Here is a 20,007-nt window from a genome sequence, read left to right as displayed (position 1 = left end):
AATTTTTGAGGAAAAAACGTACGATTTTCCATAGCTATTTTACAACTTTAAAATCCCACCAACAGTGTACAGAGGTTTCAAATTCTTCAAACATCTTCACCAAGACTTGTAATTTTCTATTATTTTGATAATAGTCATTCTAATGGGTATACTATTATATCTCATGGTTATGAGTTAGATTTCAAATCACTGTGATCTTGAACATCTTTTCATATAGTTGTTGGCTATTTGTATATAATCTTTGGAGAAATGCCATTTCAAGTCTATGCCCATTTCTGAATCAGGTAATTTTTTGTTACTGAGTTATAAAAGTTCTTTATATATTCTGGATATTAACCCCTTATCAAATATATAACTTGTAGATTTTTCTCCCATTCTGTAAATTGCTTTTCATTTTGTTGATTATATCCTTTGATGTGCAGAAGTTTTTGTTTGATGTAGCCTCATTTTTTCTATTTTTGCTTTTGTTGTCTTCACTTTTGGTGGTAGCTCTAAAAATCATTGCCAAATTCAATGCCATGAAGTTTTTCCTCTATGTTTTCTTCTAGAATTTTTATGGTATGTGGCCTTATGCTTAGGTCTTTAATTCATTTTGAGTTAAATTCTTATACATAGTGTAAGGTAAAATCTTACTTCAATATTGCATATGGGAATATCCAATTTTTCCAACACCAATTGCTAAAGTGACAGTCCTTTATAAAATAATACTCAGGCCTATTGCTGCTCCACAACTACATTGTTTATTAATCCTACTGTTAGAATTTTTGTATTTAATGTACTCATAAAGAAGCTTATTATCATATCACATATTTACTGTTAGGCATGTTGATAAATGTAGTTCAGCATAATTCAGTTTCTTGTATGTAATCCTTTAAAGTTTATTTTATAAACTTATTGATTTCATGCATTTATGATATATAATGTTTATTCTGTGCCTATTTATTAATTTAAACATATTGTAAGTAGGGAGCTATTGGTTTCACCAGATTGCACAGTCCGTAGCCTCAAAAACTATTAAGAATTCAGATTGTTTCAGTAACTCAGACTTGGACAAAGTCTTGAACTCGATCAATGGCAATAAAAAATATGTAAAATCAAGAAATAGACAAATTCAATATGATTAAATCAATGCCATGACCAATGAGCAGATGAAGTCCATGATGACCACCAGATTTTTTAACTTGAGTGGTGTGTAGTTGTGGGAGTCATTGGCATAGACGTTTCCATTTAAAACCATGAGAGTATCTGTCATCACTCATGGAGAGAAGGTAGAGGAAAAAATAGGCTAAGTTGAAACCAATATCCAAAGACTAGCCAATTCTTATTAACAGGTATAGTGTCATGCAGTATATTTAATGTGTCAGCAAAGAGAACTAGTATGTAAAGAATAAAACTTCAACAAGCAATTGGTGGTTAATTTGTAAAGGACCATTTATTATGACTCTACTCTACATTTGTAATTTTTGCACCTGCGATTATTTGCATGCAAGACAAATGCAGCTACAGTTGCCTAATTACAGGCACAACCATCCAAAATTGCCCACAAACAATAGCACAAAGAGATGCCATCTGTGAAAGTGCAGGAACCCCCCAGACCTTTCCTGTTCCACATCCTGTAAGCCGTTCCTTTGGCTTCTGTATTGCTTGGGCTTCATTCTTTCCTGATCTCATACATGCAATTATAGATTGGTCACTCTAATAAGCGAAGAGTCAGTAGGCCTTTCCTCTTATCTAACCACTATCTTCCCCCTCTCCTCACCCCCGCCAAATATACAAAATGTACCATAGTATGGGAGGACTGAAAATGAAAGCCATTTCTGAAGCACATCATTTGTCTTGTTAATGTAAATATTTTCAATATTTTATTCACATGTAATTTTACAAGGTAGACACCTTGAACGCTGTAAAGATGAAGTCTCATACAAATTTCTGCTCAAAAGTGACAAGAAGATTATTTTACTCTACTTTAAAAAAAAGTTTTAGCCAATTATTAAAAACACAGCTGTCAGTTTGGATCAAATATATTCATATTTCTCCATTATATTATTAGGACAATCATGAAATTTAATAATTGTCCCATGGAGTCTGATTTCCTACAAAAGTGTCATAACACAATCAGTACTATTGCAAATAATTATCGAACAGTGAGAAGATAGTTATGATTTCAGGTGGGAAATGTATAATAATAGATGAGAAATACAAAACCCAGGTTAACACTTGATAAAGATTCTGTTCTCATACAAATGTCAGTAGCAATAAATGTGGGGACCACATAGCCTGCTTTATGAAAATGAAACAGATTCCAGGCAGAATATTTTTCTAAGATTTTAATGATTTATTTCAAATATTACTTGCTTGTCATTTAATCATATTAAACACTCTGAATCTGATAAATCCTCTGTAATAGAAACAATACACTTTAAGAATGGGAAACTGGATAGTTTATTAGGCTAATGACTAAAGCCAGAATGTAACATATATCTCTTCTATGAAATCTGTATTTCTCCACTCTATTTAAGGTGCTTGGGATTGTTACACAGTATTACCATGAAGGTTTCAAGGGCAAATGTAAGCTTAGGAATTCTAAAATGTTCATCCATGTGTTTTTATAATTTAAAATATTATAGTAAATAGGAAGTAATATTTTTGTTCTACCACATTTTTCTCTGTGTACGTGGCTCACACATAGTTGAAGCCATAGACACTGGACTTAAGTTTCTGGGCAATGGGGCACATGTTTACACTTGATCTTAGCCAAAAGGCCGAGAAGCAATTGGGGCACATGTTTAAACATTTATACATTGGAATGCTTAGATATTAGAAATATGGTGAAGTATTTAGATTTAGCGAAATAAGTCATGTTAAAAGAATGATAATTTACAAAAGGGAAGTTATGATCCTTAAAAGAGAGTTAACCGGCAGTAAAAGATTGTTCTGTTCTGTATAACTGAATATTTCAGTATATGCAATCAAAATTCAAAATATTATTAATGACATGACAAATATTAGCTGTTTGTTTTTACAAGAAGTAGAAGAATATTTTGAGACATTAAAAAGGATAATGTTACTCACATCCTGAGCTACCATTTGTTGACACCAGAGTCAAGTTGGAAGGCCACGGATTCCGAACAATATCTTGCCAATGTATTGTGTCTGTGTAACAAAGAAATTTGTTCTGGTCTACATAGACTCCACCATTAAGGATTTCTGTATTAAAACAAACAAACAGATTTTTTGTCAAACTTTTTGTTAATAAAAAGGTAGTCAATAAAAGTGATTTATTCTTAAATGATTTTCAATGTTAAATTAGAGTTACTTTGTTAATAGCCAAGACATTTTTAAAAAGACCATTACTGAGTCACATAAACTGATTGCAGAAATTGGAAAAAAGTTGGAAAATACAGAGAAAAACAACCATCCATAATCCATAAGTACTCAGAGAAACACTTCATAGATACTCTCAGTCTCTTTCCTTTTTTTTTCCCTCTGAACTTGGAATAAAATTTCATGTAATATTTCAAAACCTAGTAGTTTTGTTTCATATTAAGTGATGAGTATTTAATGCTAATTAAATTTTATTCTACATTATTTCTAATGAGAATAAAATATGCCAGAGCATAAAGTAAATAATATTTATTTAACTAATCCTCTCTTATTGGTCATTTAACTCATTTGTCTCTCTTAAGAAAAATGCTTTCTATCTATGTGACATAGACTGGAGACAGTAGATAAGCGATTAAAACAAAATGAAAGCTAAAATTAATGTCTCAACCATAAAAATGTTCTTTGATCCTCTAAAATGGAATCAACAGAGTTGCCAATTATGTTTTAAGAACAACACAAAGCAAGGCATAATAAAAACCCCATGGTTCACTGGAACAATGGCAGGAACATGGGATAAAATTCATTAAAGCCAATTTTTACTTGATTCTCTATTTCTCACTGGCCTTGGTCAGCTAACTTGTTACCCCTGAACAATGGCTGACCATATATAAAAATTCTCAGATTGCTTTAAGTTATCTGGAAAAAAGAAAAGTAGATATTCCCTCTAAAAATACTAATATATATATTTTTTGAAATACCACTCTTTTACTTGAAGAAATTATTGGTTAGAAATATACATAGCATCTTCCTACTCAGTATCTACCACATCTTTCCTTTTCATCCAATTCAAATAACTTAAGAGATATTATATTTGAGTCCATTAAACATTGTTACAAGTAACATAAAAACAGGTAACAATAGTTTATGTACATAGAGGATGATTTTCTCACACAATAAGAAACCTATAGGAGGTAGTAGTGTCCACAGTACCTACGTCTTCTTTGAGTCCTCGTTCTATTCATCCCAGGCACAAAAGGGTTGCTGTATTTAAAAATGTTTGGTGTACCTGGGTGGCTCAGTCAGTTAAGCTTCTGACTTCGACTCAGGCCATGATCTCATGGCTCCTTAGCCCAAGGCTCATGTCGGGCTGTCCACTGTCAGTGCAGAGCCTGCTTCAGATCCTCTCCCCCAGTTTCTCTGCCCCTTCCCCTCCATTTGCTCTCTTTCTCTCTCAAAAATAAACATTAAAAAAGTGTCTATCTGAATTCAAGGAAGATGAAAACAAAAGAGCAAGCAAGAGACATCATCCTACTGAGGCTCTGACTTTCTATTCTTTCACATCAAGAATTATGTCTGCCTTTTATTACTCAGAAGACTATCCCCTGACCATTCCCACTGTGAGAGGCTGAGTGGACATATTGTTTCTTGAACAAAACCTCAAGAAGCAGGAGTATTAGTGGGGAAGTAGAGGGACATAAATATTGGGAAGGCAATCACTTTATTTCCCATGACAGCCTTGAAAAATATAATGCCTTTCTTGTGCAGTATCCCAGGCTAAAATTTGAAGAGTCACCTTACACCAAACAGGGGGATAAACGAATGAAAGGAACATTGGACACCACAAGAGGAGTATTTGTAAAAGTGAGATAGGTGAGGACATCTCAATTCCCTTATTGCATTGCATGTATAAAATGCACCAGATTAATTCTGGTATCACAGGGCTTTCCACATATAAAATCTCCTATTCTCATCATCAATCCTTTCAACGACTATTGGTTCCATTTTCTCGGGTGAGAGGGGAATAAAAAAGTAAAGAAAAGAAATTAGATCATCTTTCCACTTCTAAAAGCCAGTTCATTATTTTTCATGACCTAACCATACAATCCTCATCAAAGTAGAAGGGAGATGTAAGACACACAAAAGACTGTAAAAATGGATTTCTACATTAATGATTGGCATTAGGTTTCTATCTATAAAATGTGACGATCTCATACTAATAGCTTTCTCATGAGACATTAGGTGATGCTCTTCTGCTCTAGGAATAATTCTTCATTAGGTGACAAAGAAAGGAGATTTTGACTGCTATCCAGGAAATGAAGGTTATTTTTCAGTTTACATTTGGAAAAGTTCTACTTTAACAAAAATGTGAGGAGAAAAGATAATAGTTCAAATATTGTAGAAAGCGTATATTTTTCAGGTTTCACATTATAATTCTAACAGTTCATATTGAAGGAACACAGTATCCATCTCTAACTTCCTATCTAAAAATATTCAAATGAAATCAGATTATATTATACTGAATAATAATCTCATCAAATCCATTTCTTCAACAATATTAATCTGCTACCAATGTTGACATTTGTTTCTCAGAAAATTTTGCTCGAGAGCTTGGTTTGTACTTGGAAAAGGATTTAGAAAGGAGGCAGTAATAATTCAAGTATAATCTTACATGTTAAAATTTCAAATTAAGACTACAATCATGATCAACTTGGATAACACCCTAAATTCAAAACCCACCATCTGCTAAGAATTCTGGTCAGGAAGATCTATAAATTTCTAGTATTTAATAACATATTCATAAGGCACATTTAATCTGTTCATATATGTGTGTATTTTTCCTGAAAATAGTATTTTCCTTCATGTTTGGCTTAGACTGTATTCTGTTGGTGAATGTCAAAATAGCACAATCAGAAAAATGTGTATTTCGTTGGCATTTATAGGAGAGTTTTAATGTATACTTTATCTTACATTTTCTTTTAATCAATTTGCTTACCTAAATAGATGACAGGAAATAATGTTAATACTGTACTTATTCATTAGTATATTTTACATTGGTTTTATAACTTTATACACATTTTTGAACATTAATTTAATATGTTTATGTGGTGAAATATTCACCTAGATCTATTTCTGAACTAAGAAGATGCTAGGGGTATATACTGACATGTAAGAAAGTTGTTAAGGACACCGATTATTTATGGACAAAAGGGATCCCTGATGTTTTTGCCATGGTCGACTGTAAAGGCTTGGCTGCATTTTTAAATTAGAAAGAGAGACAAATATTAGGAAAACAGAAAGCTTGGAAAGGCCTTCACTCAGGAAGTTACCAGAAAAATGTCTGGTTATATGTTAGCTCTTTCTTTGTCAACATACCAGAACACCAGAGTTGTACACAAGTTCTGTGAAAGACTTATTGGATGGTACCATCTGTGTTACACTAGGAACTTCTCTTCCATTAGACAGCAATACAGTGACGGGCACCTGAGTGGCTCAGTGTCTAACTTTGGTTCAGGACACAAACTCTCAGATTAGTGAGTTCAAGCCCCGCATCAGGCTCTGTGCTGACATCTTGGAGGGTGGAGCCTGAAAATCTGGGAGCCTGGGAGCCTGGAGCTTGGTTTGGATTCTGTATCTCCCTCTCTCTATGCACCTCCCCAACTCTCACTTTGTCTCTGTCTCTCTCTCAAAAACTATATAAACATTAAAAATAATGCAATAAAGTGATTAATAATTAAATTTTAAACCCATGACAAAAAATCAGAATTCTAAGTAAGACAGAAAATGAGGTACAAATGTAACTGATATTCAAATAAAGATGCACAAAGTCTGAAAAGTGAAAAGACTTAAAGAATGTTGAATAAGTAAATGAGCTCAAGGTAAATCCCAATCCATTGTATTTCACTTCCATGGTAGGAAATATATCAGAGAAAATTAAGAGAAACACAAATAGATTCTTGGTCATTGTAATAATTGGTAGAAAAAAACTGCTATGATTTTTTTTTATCATAGCCAGCAAGTTTACAAAACAGAACTGTGTCTTTTTAATACAGGCCACAATTAAATACATATATGAAATATGAAATTCTATGAAAAAAGTATCATTTAATTATTTAAAACTGGGTAAACATTTAAACAGTTTTTTATCAAACATTTCCTACTAGATTAATGCATGCAAGTCAAGTAAAAAAAAAACATGAATCCTTTTGTAAATAGAGTAAGTAAATTGTAATCCACATTACTTTATGATATTTTGAATTTAACATATATAGTACACAATTTATAACTGAAATATTAGACAAAACTCCATGAAGTGAAGGGATATTTTTCAGTGCTGTATCTATATGCCAAACCTGAAGGAAATCAACAAATACTTGTTAAATTGAACTTAAAAGAGAAAAGTAACGGAATTTGCCACCAACAATGATCAATTAACTTTTGTTGTAGCTCTTAATTTTAAATTATATGCTGACCAGATCGAAGTAAAAATGGAAAATTTTCCCCCCTTAAACACAATAGATTATCTGAACTGGTTCTACATTTCATTTAAGTTAGAGGTCATTTCTGCTTTGGTCAAAACTGTAACATCAGTATCTAGCATCATGTAAGGCAAAAAGGAGATGCATGATCAATAATATTTACTTCATGAAATAAGATATAATATCTTGATTATAGAAAAGTATATTTGAGTAGGCCAATAAATATAAAGTACCTTGAATATAGGGAAAATTAAAAATATATATGTGAGGTTAGAATGTTTGCAAGCTAAAAGATAAATAGCTTTTATTATACAAAATGCTTATAATTGAAAATGTAGGGGCGCCTGGGTGGCTCAGTCAGTTAAGCATCTGACTTCAGCTCAGGTCATGATCTCACGGTTAGTGGGTTAGAGCCCCGCGTCGGGCTCTGTGCTGACAGCTAGCTCCAAGCCTGGAGCTTGTCTTGGGATTCTGTGTCTCCCTCTCTCTCTACCTACCCTGCGCATGCTGTCTCTATCTCTCTCTCAAAAATAAATAAACACTAAAAAATTTAAAAAAAAAGAAAATGTAAAAAATTATGCAAGCAGTATGTTTGATATTTATAAGTCACATTTAGACACTTTTATTGGTATCCCTAAACCTATTCTGTTCATCAAATTCAATTATCACTTATCAGGTAAATAAAAATGATTTTGCTCTATCCTGGACACACCAAATTTCCTCAAACCTGTGAAAATTATCTAGCATATATTACACAAAGTGTAAAAGCATGATTTTATATCTAACTGTAAATCTACCTCATATTGTTCCTTAAATTCTTTTTTAGAAAGGTGTAAAGTGCCAATATGACATTTTAAAGAGGACGTAAAGTACTTGTGTCTTAGCTTTCCAATTCACAAAGATTGCCCATTTGACTGACCATTACTTCTCTTGATTTTCCATTTGCATGAGTCTAATGAAGAAGGAAATGTTTGTGTTATTTAAATAAGTTCTTTCACATTCTTCATTTCTTTCCAAATGCTAGTTATTATAGTGAATTTGAGGATGAGTAACCATTAAGACAATCGTTGACATTTTGCAAATATATTCTCTCAGAAGAAAATGTGATAAAATACTGAATCATGACTTTATTCCCCCTGCCTCCTTCAGAATAGCCTAATTGTGATGTAGCATCCTTGCTGAAAATACAGATTAATATGACCTCCTTAGTCACTTTAAGAAGTCAACAAAATTGCTTTGACCTCATGCATAATTTGTAACTATTTCATAGATAAGATTGAACATCTTTTTCTTTTTTTTACAAAATAAAGATTATAATTTTAAACGCAGTTTGCCATATCTCACTGTAGTCTATATGACTGGTATCAACAGTGAATATTTTACTTCTACTCACAAAGCTACAAAAGATAATAATATAAAAAAGTCAAATAAACAAGAAGGAAATATTTAACCTCAATCTTTGATTGTATTTCTAAATGCCTTATTTCGCATGGGCACAGATACAGGTCACCCTTAGAATTAAAATGATAATAATAATAAATAAAGATTAGAGATATTGCACTTGATTTATTCAGACATTCCCACAGTAATTATCTATATGTCAGACTTATATTGCCTATCCAAACCAAAGGTCACAATCATGAAATCAAAATTCAAAGTGGCAAAAGTCCATTTTCCAAGATGACGCTACAGGAAGCAGTCACTGGATTTTCTCAGACATAAAGCAATGTATCTTTCTCACTGTCATCACCTTAAGCCACACGAGTCTGTTGTGGCAGATAATGATACAAAAGTAATACAGCTCACATCATCCACCTGTGATGCTTAATACATCATCTCTGGAATGGACTTGGTCCAGAGATTCCTATATCTTTCCCAAACCCAGACCTTTCAGCTGGGAGCACAATGAATTGCTGCTACCCCACTGGGTCAGCCCTCAAGGTTCATTATTAATAAGCTGAGACTCTAAAGGCTAATGAGAAGCGGGTGCTTGAGGAGACAATGGCTCATTCATCATCAATCAAGCTTTGAAGTTTTTATACAGATGATTTAAGGAGAGTTGAAGTGTGCAAAATTGAAATGTCACATTTGTATTGGGAGTGGGGAGAGGGTGATAATGTAAATGAGTGATGTAACCTTCTGTATTTCAGCTCAATGATCAGAGTCAAAAGCTCATGGATACGGATACTGAATAAATGCAAGGAAGTAACAGTGGACAGTTCTTCGATCCGAGCAGGGCAATTTCAAGAAGAAATGATTAGATTCATTGGCTGAAAATCAGCTTAAAATAGAAAATAATAGCAAAAATATCTTGATTCCAATTGCATGCAGCTCAGTAATGCCCTCCATAATGTTTCAGTGTGTAATTCTTTTTTTTTTAATTTTTAATGTTTTTATTTATTTCCGAGAGAGAGAGAGAGACAGACAGACAGACAGCATGAACAGGAGAGGGTCAGAGAGAAAGGGAGACACAGAATCTGAAACAGGCTCCAGGTCTGAGCTAGCTGTCAGCACAGAGCCCGACGCGGGGCTGGAACCCACGAACCATGAGATCCTGACCTGAGCTGAAGTCAGACGCTTAACCAACTGAGCCATCCAGGCGCCCCAGTGTGTAATTCTTAACTTTCATTATGTTTTAGCTTAAATTCTAACTTCTGTGAGAAGTCCACTATGACTATCTAGTTTTTGGAGGTTAGCTACCTATAACACTGATTATCTGAACCACTCACCTAACAGCAAATACTCCTCACCTTCTTTATTCTTTTGTGTACTTGCCTTTTCTCCTCTTTTGTAGACCTTTAGAGGATAAAAACAATGACATACAACTTTCTGTGGCCTTAGTGCCAAAAAAAGAAATAGAAATTCAAATGTTTTTGATTATTATAATGACATAACAACATCTTGAGAACATGACTGACATTTGTAAGAAGTTATTAGCTGAATTGATAGCATAAGTGATATTTCCTCCTCATGTACTAGATAATGTTCACATTATAAGTCACATAAAAATCTGAATAAAATTAGTGTAAATTTAATGTATTAATTCTTCCTATCAGGGAGGTAGTAATCCACTTAAACTCATTGATGTTCTCTGGAAAATTTTAAAAGTAAATTTTGTCTTGTAACTGTGTTTGAATTATGAACAAGAGATTTCCTTCTCAAATTGTTCTCTAACCTCATTACACAATTCTATGTATGTACCAAGATGCTTAATATTTTTCCTCTAATAATTTCTCCCAAACATGTACTCCCCTTGTTTCCTTATTTCAGTGAAAATCAGAATAACATGCTGTAAAAGTCAATTAGACTCCAAACTTGATGCTTGTCATTAATTCATTCAACAGTATATTTAATTGTCCATGATATCCTATGTAAAATTTTTCTTAATGTCCCTTAATTTTTCTTTTACATCCACTGCTATTCTGTAATTCAGGTTCTACCACATCATGTCAGATTAAATTTTTCCTTCTAGACCACCCTCTCCAACAAATTCATCTTGTGTATTAGAATCATAATACATTCTATACTATAGAATACATTCTATACTTTAGATAGATAAATATACTATAAAAGTAAGTGGTTAAATAAGATAGATACATATGGTATAGGTAGGTGGCTGGGTAGATACATAGATGATAGATCAATCTATCTTCCACTTTCAGGGCTTTGAGTGCAATGGCAATAATACTGAAACTAGGTAACTGGGTAAAATTAAGTTCAAAATCTAGTTTTCTGCTTGCAAGATGTGTGACCTTGAAGACCTTTATGAAACTCAGTTTTTTCAACTCTATAATGGAAGTAATGGAATTATTGTACTCACAACATGTCACACAGTTGTTGATCATACTATACCTTATATTTAGTAATTACTTAAATAGTTGTTTCCTCATTGATATAAACAAGAGTATTTCTTTTTCCATTTATTCATATTAATTTTACATACTTAGATTAGATTTTAAAGAAGATAGAGATTTCTCTCTCTCTCTTTCTTCTTTCTTTCTTTCTTTCTTTCTTTCTTTCTTTCTTTCTTTCTTTCTTTCTTTCTTTCCATTTCATATAAAAGTCTGTCTTGGTGATTCAAAGCTATTATGGAAAATTCCCAGTCGTCAGGGGCTCAGATTCCATTCCCTCTTATTGCCACAGAATCTTAACACAAGAGGAGTTTCTACCTGGTAACTTCCATGCAAAAAACAAAGGAAAGCACGAAGAGGAGAGGGTGAAACATGTTGTTTCTTAATGAAGGTCCGTACAGTCACTGAACAAGGACTAATTCCCTACCTTCCTTGGACTGAGCTGTTGGCTCCATGAATTTGTTCAGGAGTGGTCAAATGATTAGCTAAACTTCATATATTATTCAAAAGCACATCAGTGGTAATGGATATTAGGACACAAGAAGCAGTTTCTGACATATTGATGCAAAAGAAAGCTCCTTGCTCTCCTGAATACTTATAAAACATAAATCGTGTAACTTCAAAAAGTATATTTTTTTCAAACTTTTTCATTGAAGGATAATATATATACATAGATGTACATATATCATATGCAATGCATTTTCACAAACAACATACTTATTTAGCCAGTGGCCAGATCAAGAAATAGAACGTTGCATCATCACAGAAGCCTGCCTTAAGCTTTCTTCCTCACATCACTCCCCCAAGGAATCTTTATCCGGAGTTTGAACAAAATTATTGTTACTTATTTTTATGAGATAATACCATAAATGAAATAATACTATGCACAGTCTTTCTTGTCTGGCTCCACTTTGCTCAGCACTATGTTAACAAAATTCATCCACATTGTTCATTTTCATGGCTGTATGGTACTGAATGCTTGATTTGTACATTCTATGCTGATGGACATTTGAATACCTTTCATATTTGGGCTATTACAAATAGTGCTGCTATTAACATCCTAGAATATGCCTTTTGGTAATCATATATACACATTTATATTGCATACATAACTAGAAATGTAATTGCTTGACCATAGTGACAGTTTCCCAAGTACTTTTTTACCAATTTATATTCCCATCAGTAGTGTGTGAGCAATCTCCTTGCTTCTTAACCTTGTCAACCCCTGTTTCTTTTCTTTCTTTTGTCTTGTTTTCTTTTTTTCCTATGTATTTTATGGTAGCAATTCTGGTTCATGTGATGTGGTATCACTTTAATGTTCACTTTTCGAATTATTAATAGAGTTTAGTTTCTTAAATATTATTTTTAAAGTGTGGTTTTCATAGGTAAAAGGTTACTGTTTACTTGAGGAAGGGTCTTTTAATGGTGAAAACACTTATAAAGCACTATGGAAAACCTGATCTCTATTTGAGGTTATTAGCAAACAATTGAGCAAATTAATGTACCAGATGTTACCCTCCTAACTTTCTGTTTTTTTTGTTTGGAAATGTGACTCGATGTTTTGAAAATGATACTTTAAGGTATATTAGAAAATATATTAAAACAATACCAATAATTATGTAAACATAGAATAAAGTGAATTCTGAAAGTTAAATGAAAAATTCACAGTAAATAAATATCTCTCTGATAAAGATGAACACAATCAAAGGTATACAAAGAGACTGAGAAGTTCATTATCTTTTACTATTAAAATAGAATACTCCTTTACATAAAGATCAGATATTTTTATTTCTTTATATACTAGAAAGCCTTCATTACAGACAACAATCCTCTTAAATAACTGCTCCAAGTTTCCAGAAAATGTAATAGCTTCGGTAGAACAAATCAGTGGAGTTCAACGTTTTCATTACCAATAAGGGGGAAAGTCATATTAGTACCCAGAAATGATTTGTCCCTTTTATTTATAGGCTTTAATACAATAAGCCTGGGATATGCTGCAAGGTCACTTTCAAATATCTCACCTATAATATTAGTTTGTATAGTTTTAATAATTCTTCTTACAATGTGTGATTTCCTCACTGCTTCTTTAGAGTATTTCAGCATAGTATGATTTGTCCCAATTACAGTAATAATAAATAATATTGTTATCTATGTTTGTTGCTGGCAAGCTAAGACTTGCAAATAAAAGATAAAGCAAGAGAAAGAAGGATGACTTAATCTTGTAAAATGATTATAATATTATTTCAAACATCAAGGCTATATAAAAAAATTAAAAGGCTATATAAAAATATTAAAAATAACAAATCCATAGTTTGGAGGCCTCGGTGTCCTTGACAAAATGTCTATTTGTTAAAGTGATGTTAAAAATAATAAATAAAAACACCGCTTTAAAAAATAAGAAAGTAAATAAGTCATAAAATATGATTGCCCAGAAGCTGATACTATTACACTTTAAAAAGTCACATTTAGTTCCAAGTCAAATTAAGTCAGTTTTTTTAAATTTTTTTTTAATGTTTTATTTATTGCTAGGAGAGAGAGAGAGACAGCGTGAGCAGGGAAGGGTCAGAGAGAGAGGAAGTCACAGACTGAAACAGGCTCCAGGCTCTGAGCTGGCAGTCAGCACAGAGCCCGACGCGGGGCTCGAACCCACGAACCGCGAGATCACGACCTAAGCGAAAGTCGGACGCTTAACCGACTAAGCCACCCAGGCGCCCCAAGTCAGTTTTTTAAAATAGAGTTTTAATCTGGAGAAAATTAGGAATAAATGTTTGAATAGGAATATCATAATTTTATAACGCATTGGTTTCAAAATCTGACATATCAAATACCATGGCAAGATAGAACAAAAATAGCTTTGTACTTAGATTAGTTTGTATGAAGTTTTAAATGAGTATACAGTAATACAGTAAACTACATGAATCTTAAGCTGTTTTCTACACATACATGCATCCAGTGTTTGTGCATCTATATCCATGTAACCACAATCTAGACAAAGATACAGAAAATTTCTGTCACAGACATTTTCCTTACTTCCTCCCAATCAAGCCCCCTAAAGCCACTCTTCTGACTTCTATGACCATAGATTACTTTTGCCTTTGTATTAAGTTTATACAATTGGAATCATACATTATGTATTTTTCTTGCTTTCTTTTATTCCAAATAATGTTTTTGAGATTCATTTATACTGTTGCCTATACTAGTAATTTGTTCATTTTTTATTTTCTACTGTTCCATTATATGAATATGCCACAATTTTTTTATAGATAGTTCATTTTTTTAAAACACATTTTTGTTATCTTTTACCTGTGTGATTTCAGACAAGTTAATGTTTCTTTTCTACTATCTATAAAATAGGAAAAATAATATTTACTTTGCTAGCTTACAGTGAGAATTGCAATTATATACATAAAGCATCTGGTACTCAAAAAATGATAGCTATTTCAAATTATCAGTGTAGTTCAGGAACCTCATTTATCCAAATGATTTAAAAATATATGCACATTGGTTGAAGCATGGATCTTTTGGGAGGTAAAAAGACCAAATGAAAACTTCTGAGAATGACATGAAATCTTTGTAAGTGAAGTTTGGTGCATAGTGTAGTAATTTTAGAACTAGATACATTGAGCTAAAATAGTATTATATGTACTCCCAAATTTGGTTAATAGAAAATGGGGTGATCTGTATTTCATAAGACTAATTGTTCCTGAGAACAAGAATGAAAATTCTGTAACTACTCTTTCTCCCACACTGAGTAATCCTGGATACCTAGTTGAATTAACCTTGTGAGTCATTTCTTGTCATGCCTGTAACTACATTCTGTGACAACATTTAAAGCTGTTAGATTCTCTCTGTTTAGTTCAGGTTGGTACATAGATCACAGGCTCCAATATCTCTACTGGCAATTTCCAGGTGACCTTTCCGTCCATTGCCATGACCACTGTACTGCAAAGAAATGGAAGTAAATGCCAAAGGACAGGGGCAAGTAAGTTGAGCTCTCCTCTTCCATTGCATGGATCTGACATTTTTACTGCAGCAGGATGGATTAATTAGAAAACACAGAACACAATTAAACACATCTGTATGGCTCAGGGTTGAGCAGGGAGGTGGGACTCTGCACATTTCTGTTTAAATTTATTAAGTTTTTAAAATTAAATCAATAAAATGCATAAGAAAAATTAGATGTGTAACAAGCATTACTATAATAACATTGCTGCTTTATACAAGGAAACAAAGGCCATTTACTTTGGAGGAAAGATGTGGTACATGGTACAGTGTAATCAAATACAATATTTGCTCAGAGATTTTATGAGTTAAAGGTAGATATTTAAAATATCTGAAGAAAGAAGCATAAAAATTTCTGCAGAAAGTATGTATATCACTTCTAATGAATCATTATATTCTATGGATCCTAGAACCACCACTCTAATTTTTCCCCATTGCAAAAATTATATTCATAGTGTGACATTTGATGTCACAACAGAATAGGATCTGCTATGCCATTGTACAGTTCTGTAACTTTATTATCATGTCTTCTAAATTAAGATGCACATTTATACTAGAATGCCTCCATTTTCCTGGGTTAATAAATATGATTTAAAAATTATTTCAGATACTTGCCTGCCTTTTGAGGCTGAACATAAAGAAATGACTCAATATGCTTCACAATGTCAGAGGGGTCAGTCAACTACCAACATTCAAGAAGAGACTTCTAGGACGTAAATTCTGCACAGGCTATCGGGTGAGACCTGATAACCATATCTCTACCAAAGGTACTTGTACACATTCAGCCACACCACTTATTGTCTCTAAGCCTCAGTCCTTTATCTATAAACTGGATATTAATAATACCTCTCTGCTATGGCAAGTATAAGGAGAAAGAGTTCACATATGCAAATGCTCACCACAGTGTCTGTTATAGAGCAAATGTTCAACTGATGTATCATTATTATTAGGAAAATAGGAAAAGTTCTCTGGCCAGCAAATTTCTTCTATTCTGCTTAACAATTTTTTCTGTCTGATCACATAAATAAATACCCTTCTGAGAGAGCTAGAACTGTTGCAGAATTATTAGGCAAAATTAGAATATGTGGGTTTGTGTTTGCTTATTTTTAAATTTTTATTTATTATTTTTCATTAAAATTATTTTCAACTTATATTAGCTTCTGATGCCCTTTTAGAAGTATATTATGATATTTATATTATCCATAAAATTACTTAACATCTTTACATTCAGAATTTTCTTTTTCTGGGTGGGACTTCTATGTCCCAATGGCATAACAAATGAGACACACAATGATTAAAGAAGGTGCTGAATGCCTCACACCTAGGGGTCAAGCTAGGATTCAAATGCCTGCATAACAGGCTCCAAAGCCCATAGTTAATCAGTTGACTCTAGTGACTCTTAGTAAATACTGCCATTACCTGAACATCTTTATAATGTCTATTTCTCTTACTTCATAGAGAAGTCCTATGAGGTAATTATTACTAATCTTATTTTCCAGAAGTTTAAAGAGCTAAATAACTGGTAAGATTTCTAGAGAACTAGTATTCCAACTCATTAACTGCTGGGTTGAGATCCTGCTTTTAAATCTTTTATTCTCCAACAATAGAAGAAAAGTTTGAGAAATTTAAAGGGAAAAATTAAGCAGCGAGGAGGTACAACTCTAAATGATATCATCTACTTCTAAGTATAATTAAGAACTCAGAATAATTTCTCTGAAGTCCTTTCTGAAAATATTTTATTGAGTTGAAAGGTAAAATTATGCTTTTAAGGTATCTTTTCTACATGAAAAATTATGCATTGAAAAAAAATCTTTGCTCTCTTAGATATTTGAATTATATCCCAACCTTATCATTGGAGGTACATTCCTTTTGCTGCTGTCGGAAGTAGACACATAGGAAAAGGCAGCACAATAAAACTTCAAGAATTCAGACTACTTAAGGAAAAGCCCTTCAAATGAGTAAAAAACTGAATTAAAAAAAAAAAAAGAAAGGCAACTTTATTACTTCCAAGTACTATGGGAACATTATCTATGCTTAGTCCTTGGAAGTTCTGTTTTAATGAATAGGGCATAAAGATTTTTAATTACCTTATCCACAATCATAGCCTGAGTAGAATCTGCCTCTATGTGCTTTGCAACTATATTTCTAAAAATATGAAAATGTATCATTTAAATGTGTAGTGCATTTGGTTCTCCTAACCAAATCTGCAATATCCTTATAATGTTTTTTTTTTTTTACCTTTTGCTGTTGAACAATTAATACAAAGAGCAAAAGAATAGATCATTCAAATTAGTGAAGTCAAATCAATGAAAGTTTATTTTAACATTAACTTTAATATCCTGTTAATCTTAAAGGCAAATGAGGTAAAGCTCATATAGTAGAAGAGAAATGAATTCAAAATTAAAACATATGGTTAAATGTAGCTTTATCACAAATCCTTTCTGTAGGTAAACTTATTGAATTAAATTGTACACTCCTCAATAGTACAGAAGATTGAGGTATCTTCTTAAGGCATACATTCTAAACAATCATCCTCTGGGGAGCCCGAGTGGCTCAGGAGGTTAAGTGTCTGACTCTTGGTTTTGGCTCAGGTTATGGCCTTACAGTTTCATGAGTTCCCCACAGCCTGCCTGCTTGGGATTCTTTCTCTCCCTTTCTCTTTGTCTCTCCCACCCCCTCAAAATAATAAACTTTAAAAAAAATATTTGAAATAATTTATAATAATCTATTTAAAATAGTGAAAAAAATAGTGGAAACAGAGGGAGGTGATTTTATTTATGGGAGTTTGGAACATTAATTTTATTTACATTAATTTCATATATGTATTGAGAAAACAAGTAATAACACCCTATATGTAGAAGAATTTGTATTCAATCTCTAACAAAAAATATGTTCAATTTTAATGAAATTATCTTTCAAAATATAAAGCCCTAAACTAAAAGTTTTCACACACAAACTAGAATTAAAGACAATAGTTTTAGAAATTTTATGAAACTAAATAATTGTGAATTCAGAAAGATTTAAAGTGGATAATTTAATATGACCTTACTAAAGAGAATATTTCATAGATTATCTGTGTGCATTCATATTCTATGCCTAATTTACTTCTGTAGGATGTGTTTATATAATCATATCATATTTGAAATAATTTTACATAGAAAATTAAGCTCCAGTGATACTCTGTTTTAAGCCACCTCGTTTGAAATACAGCGGGGAGGGGCGTCTGGGTGTCTCAGTCAGTTAAGTGGCCAAGTTCGGCTCAGATCATGATCTTGAGGTTTGTGAGTTCAAGTCCCTTGTCAGGCTCTGTGCTTTCAGCTCCTGTAAGCACCCTGCAGCCTGCTTCAGATTCTGTGTCTTCCTTGCTCTCTGCCCCTCCCCTGCTTGTGCTCTGTCTCTGTCTCTCAAAAAATGAATAAAAACCAAAAAAGAAATTTAAGAAAAAAGAAATACAAGAGAGAAGAAATAAAGATTAACCAGACTAGTATAAAAATGTGGAATACAAGTGGGAATATTAGTAGGAGCATCACTAAATGCCCTCACTTTTACCATTGTTACATATACATCTTTTCTTATCATTAAACAACAACACAAAAACATTATTTACTAAAAAGTTGTAATATTTTGAGAACTATTTTTAACAATTTTCCAAGTGGCCCTGCTTCTCTAGTTTCATTTTACTTTGAGCTCAGAGCAATTAGATGGCAACATCTGGCAAGTATCATTCCAAACTAGATGATAAACATAATTATTTTAAAAGTATAGTTGTGTTGAATTAAAAAAAAAAGATACTTTATACCTTAAACTATATTTTTTGAATAAAAACATTAAAATTTTTTTTTGTAATTATGTAATACTTTATTTTCTTTGTAGCTTCAGGAGTCATAATCTAAATTCCAAATGAGGGAAGCTGAAGCTAGCTGATATGCACCTTGCTATTTCCATGCTTTAAAGCCTGCAGAACCATCTGCTTTTTGGCAGGTGTAATTAATTAGCTAAGTGGAAGAGACGCTCCCTTTTAGAATCAATAGGAGGAGAGGAGGGAGAACTCTATGAAAACCCAGTCCTAGTCAGACCCATAGGCTGGGTGCCTCTGGGCAAATTTCTGATGCTGAAAACTCATTGAATTTAATGGTTCTTAATTTCACAAGATTTCTAATTACAGCTAGGATAATAAGATGTGATCCAAAAGTTAAAAAAAAAGTTGGCACATTTTCAAGGAATTCCTTCCACACAGTGTAGAATCCTAAAGTGTAGAAGTTCATTTATTTATACATTTTATCCATTTATTCATTCAACTTGGTTAATAAGCAATTTTGGATCTATTCAGCTGACAGGTGGCAAATACATATTAATAATAGAAAAATATATCCCGTTAAATTTTTTATGTAAACCAACATTTCTTTTCAGAAGTAGAGAGAAGCCAATTCAAAGTACATCATTACTCATTGAAGAGATTTTTAAAAAGACTATTTTTGAAAAAGTAGATGGGCAAAAATATTCTAGAAAACAAAGATCAAAAACTTCCTATACTTTTACGTATATAGCTTATATTAAGTTATTGCTAAGTAGTC

The 20,007-nt window shown here is 32.6% G+C and overlaps 1 protein-coding gene across 1 annotated transcript in view; it reads right to left on the bottom strand.

Annotated features, from left to right (window-relative positions):
- ERBB4 (erb-b2 receptor tyrosine kinase 4) overlaps positions 1 to 20,007 on the bottom strand; it is a 722,586-nt gene that overhangs the window by 363,881 nt on the left and 338,698 nt on the right. The window contains exon 6 of the mRNA XM_039252967.1: positions 3,073 to 3,207. Within this exon, the coding sequence (XP_039108898.1) occupies positions 3,073 to 3,207 (135 nt within the window). The remainder of the gene's footprint in view (positions 1 to 3,072; positions 3,208 to 20,007) is intronic.

This window comes from Hyaena hyaena, unplaced genomic scaffold, assembly GCF_003009895.1.
Source record: "Hyaena hyaena isolate Hyena2069 unplaced genomic scaffold, ASM300989v1 scaffold_435, whole genome shotgun sequence".
Lineage (NCBI taxonomy): Eukaryota > Metazoa > Chordata > Mammalia > Carnivora > Hyaenidae > Hyaena > Hyaena hyaena.
This window is presented reverse-complemented; position numbering and strand designations above follow the sequence as displayed.